This window comes from Nelumbo nucifera, chromosome 3 (assembly GCF_055504915.1).
Source record: "Nelumbo nucifera cultivar China Antique chromosome 3, China Antique-T2T, whole genome shotgun sequence".
Taxonomy (NCBI): Eukaryota; Viridiplantae; Streptophyta; class Magnoliopsida; order Proteales; family Nelumbonaceae; genus Nelumbo; species Nelumbo nucifera.
The window spans coordinates 81263253-81272219 of NC_142651.1; the positions used below are offsets into that span (position 1 = coordinate 81263253).

The following is an 8967-nucleotide window of genomic DNA, read 5'->3' on the forward strand; positions in this document are numbered from 1 at the left end:
TCTCCCTATCAAGATCCCTCCAAAATCTACCTCCATTTCACCAAACAATAACATATATCATTAATTGGGGGCACATAGCACCAGAATTGGCCTTTCAAGGGCAGAAAGAACAACACATACCATATTCACCAAAAAAAAACAGCGCATACCATACAAAGTGGATATTTGAGAATGACTAAAGTTGCTAAACTGAATCACTTGTTGCTTTGTCAATAAATAATAATAAAATATTCAAGGATATAGAAACTTATTCACTAAAAGACAAAGCAACGAAATTTTCAGTTCAGCCACTTCAGCTGTCCCAAGAAAGTCCGGAGTCCCAAATGCCAACTATGTCCCATGCTTTCTCCTAATCCCAAACTCTAGTGATCTCCATAACCACCATAGCCACTTTCCTAAGAAAATATACACTAATAGCAAATGCTAAATAAAAGGGTGACCCTTCTAATGAAATTTTGATACAACCCCAAACCATATAGGAGATCCCTCAATGTTTTTAGCAATTCTACTTTCTACCCGACCTAGCAAAAAGGAGACATGTGGACGCGATCTGATCAAGGGATGACAATTCAGTCTAGCAAGCCTAGTTTGCAACATTTGGAGCTCAGGTATTCAGTCGCCTCAGTCCAAAACCCACCTCGATGTAGAGGCACCTCGACATCCAATCCAGTTCGAGACTAAAGAATTGAAGTACTAGCTCGGAACTAATGACCCGAACCGCCACGTAACCAACTCTAGAGGTCTCTCCAACAAACCCCAAGTTACTTGAAATCACGATGAACTAACAGATCCCGACTTTTCCAAGATCACGATGAGGACTCATCCCGTCTCCGCCAGAGTCAGAGGTGAAACGATAAGCCTTGTCTACGTACTACTCTTTCGAAAGCAGAACTAACCTTATCTCCACACCTTAGAGATCCTAGAGCTTTTTCGTAAGACTCACGACTACTCCAGTATATAAAGACTGAACCCTCAAGGCAAAGATACGCGTGATTACTCTACTCTCTAGCACTCAAGCTCTCAAGCATTCAACTCGCACTTACAACATACTGACTTAAGCATCGGAACGACCTTATCGGGTATCTACCCTGGGTTCTATGATAGATTGTTTTTCAGACCGATCCAGTTCACTGTCCACCTAAAGTCCGGATCGTCCTCCAACTAGAAATAGTCAAATCTCGCACGATCACAAAGTAACATTAATATACTTGCTTCATTTTCCTTCCATAATAAAAATGCCAAGTCCATCAATCACCACAAAATCATGCTTAATTCATGTTTACCAAAACCCAGCAATCACTAACCAGCATAAATGATTCATGGCACACGCCAATATTATCAAGTCGAAAAATGCAGAGCAAAAGTGCTTAAGTTTCTACATAATATAGTGTATGCATACATGGTGACGCCATCCAGAGACACTTGACAGCTGACATCAACATCAAGACAGTATGAGTCGGGTGCCTATATCACCTTGATGAATTTTAAAAACAAAGTCCGCAGAACAGCTCTCATATTGCCACCATAAAGAGGCTAAATCATCATACAATATAAAGAGACAAGTATTTAGACACAGTTTTAGCCAATAGAGTTTGGAGTCTTTCCTTCTAGAAGTCCGAGAAGTATGTATGATACTAAACCTAAATTGATGTTCAATAAGTGGTCCGCACAAGGCCCTGCTCAACCAAGTCATCTAGTTGACAGTATACTCATCTATCAATCAACCACAAAGCCAATTTAGTATAAACTTCATTTTAAACAAAGTGCCAAGACCTTTAGGTTTTATTGTTCTACATTCAGGCAATAAGATTTTATTGACCATGTTAAATGGGGCATTATTGTTTTACCAGCAACAGTACATAAATCCATATAACATAACATATAAATTAATGCCACTGAAAGCTTTAAGAAGCCATTGTGATAAACAACAAGATGGTTTCATATCGACCCAGTTAAGAACTACAAAAAAATTAAATCAAATTCCCATCTAAGGGAAAGCAAATACTACCAGAAAATCTAGCAGCAAGGTCTGCACAAAGTTGCACATCAACAGAATAGCTCAGGAAATCCTCATTTTTCCAGTTTTCAGCTGCCACCAGTTTTCAGGAAATTCCTATCCACTCTCTTATGCTTTCACCTTTCCATGTATTTGGATCCGTGCCTCTTATTTTCCTCAGAATCAGAACCATAAACACCAGCTCGGCTTTTCCTACCAACCTTTTTCCATGATTTATGAACTTCTATTTTGTAAACTCGGTCACTTCCCTCGATATTGCTCAAATGAGAATGCTTCTTTTCATAAGCTTTTCGACCTTCTCTGAGACATCGTCTCTGTAACTCTTCATATAAAGAAGAATCTTTTCATGTTCATAAACAGATGGTTTTTTGTCCTGGGCATGCTCGATTATATAGCCTTCTCCCCTTAGCCTCCCTAACCCATATACAACTTCTTCCAACATTGGTGATGTCCGCTGAATAGGGCTTTCAGAATGATCGTTCCTGACTGAAGCTTTCTCACTGCAGAGGAGTTTGATGTCATATGTCTACAGAACTTGTACATATAGGTTTTTCACAAATATTAGTAAATAAATAAAGAGAACAAAAAAACTGAAATGACTATACCTTTTTCTGTCAGTCTTTTTTCCTTGGCAGCATGTCATCTGGACGACTCCAACCTTCAACAGAACCACAGCTAGCTAATCTTTCAGGGGAATATTCTTTCTTGCTTAAGAGCCTTTGTAAGAGTTTTTTTCAGACCATCACTTATGGATGATGCCTTGATATTTTTCGTGAGGAATCAAAAATGGTATTCCCATGATCCCTAAAATATTAGAAATCCAAAACCAATAAGAAAGAATAAAACAAAATTAATATAACTAAGAAGTCAAAATTGACAGAACAGTCAATGTCAATCCTACCGGTAGAGAATAAGTTCCTCCTCACTTGCTCCTGAATTGTCATGATGAATAATATGATCTCTTAGTTGCTTGACAGGACTGTCAGATGCATTAGACATCCTTGAGAAGTACATAAAATGTTAGCATATCAAAGTCAGTAAAGAAGAGCATAAACATTATGACATTTTAATGCAATACCATGCTACAGAGTACAGACCTATCTTCGCTGGGATTCATTCTCCGTGGATTTGGTGAAGTTTCTGATGAACTTCGTGACATTTCTGGTGATGGTGACAATGCAGACATTTTCTGATGGGCCTTCCTTTGATAAATTGGATGCCCATTGCATGCCTGATCAAACTGATCAACCTCATCTCTCTCGTGGGTATGATGAACAGGAGACATTTTCTCACGGGTCCTATATGGAGGACTACAAGAAACGACAAAGTATGACTCAGGCAAACCATGTTCCAAAACAACACCATGGGCTCAAAGAAAGAAAGAAAAAAACTACCTTTGAGATGCAGAATCCTCATGGTATTTTCCGTTATCCACTCAATTAATGGAGAGGTCACGATCCCTACTCAAGCTCCTTCGGCTTCGATATGCAGGACTGTAACTTCTATAAGGACTATGACTCCTGTAAATAGATTATTAGATTAAAAACCAATAGTAAAATGAAAAGTATAGAGCAAATTGAAGGTCAAATACCTATTTCCTTGTCTAGAGGATCGTTTTCTGTCTTGGGGACCTGGGAAGAGGTGACCTCCTTATCAGTGGTGGAGACCGACACCGAGGCGATGAGACCTTCCCGTGCCGCAAACCCCACAGATCATCACCAAAAAACAAACCCTAGAGCAAACAGGGCCATCGATCAGATCTACGCGAGGTGACCTCCTTCAGAAATCGAGCTGTAGCCTGTGAAAATGTCGAAGCGAGATATTCCGTCTTCAACAGCAGCGCAAACAGGAACATCGATCAGATCTACGCGAAGTGGAGACATCAAAACGAAAGATACCTTCCTTCGATGAGGAGACAGGCCCTCCTTCGTTCTCCCTTTGCAACGACGGGGAAAATCGAAAGGCCAAGGAGCTCTTTCGAAGAGGGAGAGTCTCTCTTCGAACTTGGGAAGAAGCATCTCGAACAAGAGACTCTCCCCGAGCAACCGAGTAGGCAAGCATCTCCTCGAGAGAGGTGATCAAGCATCTCCATCGGGCTCTGCCCAAGGCCAACCTGCCTTTGTCCATCGGTCCAACGGGTAGCCGGTTTCTGCTTTATCTATACGCATCGAACACGTGTCGAGTACAAAATCTTTAAAACTGTAAACGTGTCGAGCATTTGAGAGGTTACCGTACGCCCACAAATAAAGTGGGCGTACGGTCGAGCATCAGATATAAATTTGATGATACAACCTTAATTAAAATGATTATGTTAATAAACAAAGTGCTTTAACCAAAATTATCTTATTTACCTTTTGGAAATAAAATGTAACAAAAACTACAAGAAAACCAAGAGCCCTTGGATCTGAATTGGTTCAGAACCGGTCCCAACCCAATTCTAATTGGAATAAAATCATAGAACCAGAACTGACGTATTCAGACCAATCAGTTTGGTTTTATCGAATACATAGTAGGAGGGGAGCATCCCCTTCTCCAGTCCTTGCAAGAGAAAGGATAGAATTCAAAATATCTAGAAAATTCTTGCTAATCGATGGAACATGAAGAATAATAAACTTTGAAAATTGTAAAGAACTATGGAAGAACCAATATATGAGATGTTCAAATCTTCACCATTGCCGACGGAGAGCTGATCAAGTAAGTCCATTATAGATCCTTTTGCCGAGTAGTTGGCTCATGAAGGTTGGATCGAAGCTACAATAAGTCGAAATTCTATCCAAAATTCCTGGCTTATCAAGACAAGCAGGTAGTGAATTAACAAATGCATCATAGTCGGCCCCCTAAACCATTTAGAATGTAGTGAATCATATCCGAAGCAGATAGAAGAGATCCGGCTGCCGAGAGGTTATCAGAAATATATATATATATATATATATATATTTTTTTTTTTTCTGGAGATAAGTCTCCATCTTTCTTCAAGACAAGCAGATGAACTTTTGAGTTGAGTGATGCAGGTTTTGGATATGGAGGCATAGAGTGTTTCAAGGGTCCACTACACCTCATGACTGATTCACAGAGGATGGAGAGAAGCCACCCCATAAACAGCTTTGTTGCTTCACCCAATTTGTATAGGCAGAGTTTTTAGATGAGCTGTTCTCAAGTTGTCGAGTAGGACATTAAAAATTCTAATCACTATATATAGCCAGTAAGTCCAGATCCAAAGATCACTAGCTCGATGTGAAATCTCCATAAGATATATAATTCTTGACGAGGGCTGGGTGAAAGTTTGAGATTGTTGGGGAATTAAGAGAATTGCCATTGTTCGATTGAGTGGAGCTTAGTTGGCATGGTGTGTGGGGTTGATGGTTCCGATACCAGGAATGTTATCACTCACAGTTCGAGTGATTTGAAAAGGTATTTTTAGTAAACTAAATATGTATAACAGATGGAGTTTTTTTTTTCGGAAAAGTAGGGACAGATTCACTGCAGATTTCTGAATTCTATTGTACAATTATAAACATTTAAAATGTTAAAAACCCCCACTCTGTATACTACCGCCCACCCTGAATTGGCATTAATTTCCGGTTGGCACCTACCCCAACTGTACTTGGGGCCTACAAATTCTGACCCTGGGCTGAACCATCATTCTCCCTTTTCTTTGGAGAACTCTCTCTACTCTCTAGGATAAAATACAAGGATAGGATAAATACAAAAAATACAAAATTGAAAATTTAAATTTGGAAGTGAATGCCGCCCCATGTTACGTGATAGGATGCTCAACAGCCCCATTTAATGCTCCTCGCAATTCAATTTCAAACAAATGGGGATTGGCTGAAATTTTAACCAATTGAAAGAAGTGCCAAGGAGGAAATGCTCTTTGAGCCAATAACTAATGAAGGGGTTGAACATTATGATGTGTTGAGTGGGGTTGGCTCATTAAAGAATCTGATCAGTACACTAAAATCCCTTACTTGACACCATAATCCTTGTCACTATGTTTGGTTTGAAACAAAAGGTAGGGAAAGGTTGGAAAATCTATATAAATGCTATATGGGTTTCCTAACCTTTTCCTTTAAACCAAACACAACCTTAACTCATAACTTCGTTTTTTTCCTTTTATGGGTTGTATCTATGGACATTTGTCACCCACTATTCCTTTGTTTTTGTGTTTGTTTTTTTTAACCGACATTGAAAACCTACATATGTTTACTCTAAATGCTCAGCAAAACAAAGCAAGAGACCAAACTAATGGTCTTAGAAAACCTTACAAGAACATGAGTAAATAGTTGAAGGGAAGAATACCAGTGTTCCTTGTAGCACTCTGACACAAGAGCCAAGAGGTATGCCTTCAGCCCTCCCTTTCCATGCAACCAGATCTCATGTTGATTGCTAAGAGGAGTTCCTTTCCAAATTGATTGCTAAGGTATGGAGAACCACAATAATCTACCCCTTTAACTTAGACCCTATAATTGCCAGCAATAAATATACCTGCTCTGTGGAGTCCAGGAAACACCTTGGATGACTAAAGCTGGGATCTGGGTTGTGCAATGTGCATGTCCATGAGTGCCCTTACTAAGCCCGGCTACATTGGAGAATCACCCTCCAGGTACTCTCTTTGTGACGGCATTATGGAACTAAAAGTTGTATAGTGTGGGAATTGGGCACCTGGAAAAGGCCATAAATGAGTTATTATTATATAGGGCACTTGGAAGTGGCCATAAATGAGCTATATGTTTCCTTCTTCTTTCTTGTCTTTTTTTTCTTGTTAAAGTGATCATCTTCTAAAGGAAAAAAAGGAACAAACTCATCAACAAGACAAGACTCCACCCTAACCCTCTCTTCTGACGTTAACACATCAGAAAGCCACAGAGGAATCTCAACTACAAAAAAGGACTGATTTAAACCTCTCCTTGCAATTTCATGTGCAACCTATCCCTAGATCTACTGGCCCAGACAAAATTAATATTAAAGTTAGAACACAGCTTCTTCATCTCTTTGACCACAAAGTAAATCTCTCTATTCATAGTATCCCTCCAACTATCCGGATTCTTAACTAGCTGCATGTTGTCACATTCCAATATCACCTTAGACATATTTAAAGATATGACGTATTGGGGTTGCTTTCAAAATAGCTATTGCTGTCATTTCTAATGGGGCCTTTTGGCTTTACATAGCCTAAACATAACAGCCCAACCATCTTCCAAAATCGAATGGGGCCTTTTCACACGCACCCGCCAAGTCGAGTCGGGCTGGGTCGAGGTGTGGGCATGGGTGTGTGTGCGTGTATACGTGCGCTACACTGAATCGTTTTGGTTTTGATTGGATTAAATGATTTGACTTTAAAATTTCAAAATCTTTTTTAAACGTTTTCTTTTCTATTTCGTGTCTCTTCCTCTTTGTGTCTCGTTGACCAGATGCACTATTCTGAATAGGCTTCTGTCTGAAAGGACGCTTCTGTGTCCATTCGGGTGACTGAGAACACTCTATAAAAGGAGTGTTGCTTGACCTAGAAACACACACCCGTGTACTCGACACAGTCTTCTCTTCTTTGTCAATCGTTATTCTCTAAGCATCATACCTTGTGGTTCACGGAAGTCTGGTAAGCGAGTGCATGCCTACCAATGGCCTATGGGCTGGTTTATCTTGACAACCAATTTGCAATCACTCGGCTGCACCGTAGGGGGAAAATGCAGTTTTGTGGAGAGTGACCAAGTGGCACAACTCAACCCTCTTTCTCTCTACAAGTTCTCGGTTTCACAGTTCTGCAACGCTACTGATTCGCAAGTTCTCGGTTTGGAAAACGATTACTGATAAGTTCCATTTTGCCTTCTTTACTATTTTCCAACAATCTTAAAATTGCATTTATGGAACCTATCTTTGCTAATCCTCTCATGAGAATCCGAATACTGTCAACAGTTCCCAATTTCTCAAAAATTGAACATTTCAGTGGAACCAACTACACGCATTGGAGACAACGCCTTCTATTTGCCTTATAATAGTTAGGGGTAGCATTTGCTTTGATTGAACCAAACCCATTAAACATGGAGGAACCAACCCGTTCAGTTGTTGCAGAACACTAGACTATGGCCAACCACCTTTGCACAAACCATATCCTCAACTGCTTATCCAATGAACTGTACAATGTCTACTCTCTATAATTTTGCCTATGAAATTTGGGATACATTCGACAAAAAGTATGCTCTGGAAAATGCTGGAAATAAAAAATATGTGATTGCCAATTTCCTGCATTTCACCATGAAAGATGACATGGACGTGTATTCTAAAATAGATGAGTTTCAGGTGCTTGTGGAGGAACTAGCCAAGGAAGGCATGGTACTGCTAGATGAATTTATTGTTGGTTCTCTCATGGAGAAATTATCACATATATGAAATGATTTCAATACAAGTATGAAGCATAAGAGAATGACACTACTTTGGATCAAGTAGTGGTCTGAATTAAAATAGAAGAAAAGTACAAAAAGAAAGATGAGGATCAAATTTCCAAAACCAATCTAGTTGAGGAAACGACTACAAAATTCAAAAAGAATCTGAATGTAAAAAATGATCAGAAATTCAAAAGCAACAAAAGAAAGGAAAATGCTATGTACGTGGCAAACCCGAGCATTACAAGAAAGACTACCAGTACTGAAAGAAGAAAGACTCTAGGAAAAAAAGTCAAATTGACTAAGGATGTTATTGTAGCCATGGTAACCGGAGGAGTAGGTACTGGACACTAGTGCTACCAAGCACATATGTGGGGACCGCAGCTCCCTCTATGAGTACACAACTCAATTTAAGGGAGAGCAAGTCTTCATGGGGAACTCACAAACTTCGAATGTCATTGGCAAAGAAAATGTGCTCCTGAAACTGACTTCGGGAAAAATCCTGGTGCTGAATGATGTGCTACATGTGCTAGAAATCAAACAAAAATTGGTATCATAAGCACTCCCCAA

At 39.6% G+C, this 8967-nt stretch overlaps 1 protein-coding gene across 3 annotated transcripts; it reads right to left on the minus strand.

The window, feature by feature from the left end:
- Nucleotides 1–1780: 1780 nt before the first annotated feature.
- Nucleotides 1781–4140, minus strand: LOC104588483 (uncharacterized). Of its 3 annotated transcripts, none has more exons than XM_088902029.1 (6): nt 3609–4140; nt 3412–3537; nt 3115–3327; nt 2919–3017; nt 2623–2821; nt 1781–2517 (listed from the first exon to the last, which is right to left on the minus strand). In XM_088902029.1, exons 3-5 carry the CDS (start codon nt 3300–3302, stop codon nt 2764–2766), a joined length of 345 nt encoding a protein of 114 aa, XP_088758155.1. In that variant the 5' UTR covers nt 3303–3327; nt 3412–3537; nt 3609–4140; the 3' UTR covers nt 1781–2517; nt 2623–2763. The 3 variants fall into 3 exon arrangements, with proteins under 3 accessions (XP_088758155.1, XP_088758157.1, XP_088758156.1); XM_088902031.1 differs by having other exon boundaries at nt 2944–3017; nt 3609–4093; XM_088902030.1 differs by having other exon boundaries at nt 3115–3315; nt 3609–4089.
- Nucleotides 4141–8967: the final 4827 nt, after the last annotated feature.

Coding starts and splice junctions, on each gene's coding strand:
- LOC104588483 (XM_088902029.1), bottom strand. CDS start 3,302: ATGTCTCCTGTTCATCATACCCACGAGAGAGATGAGGTTGATCAGTTT. Junction 3,018..3,114: donor ATGAATCCCAGCGAAGATAG/GTCTGTACTCTG, acceptor GTACTTCTCAAG/GATGTCTAATGCATCTGACA. Junction 2,822..2,918: donor GAGGAACTTATTCTCTACCG/GTAGGATTGACA, acceptor CTAATATTTTAG/GGATCATGGGAATACCATTT.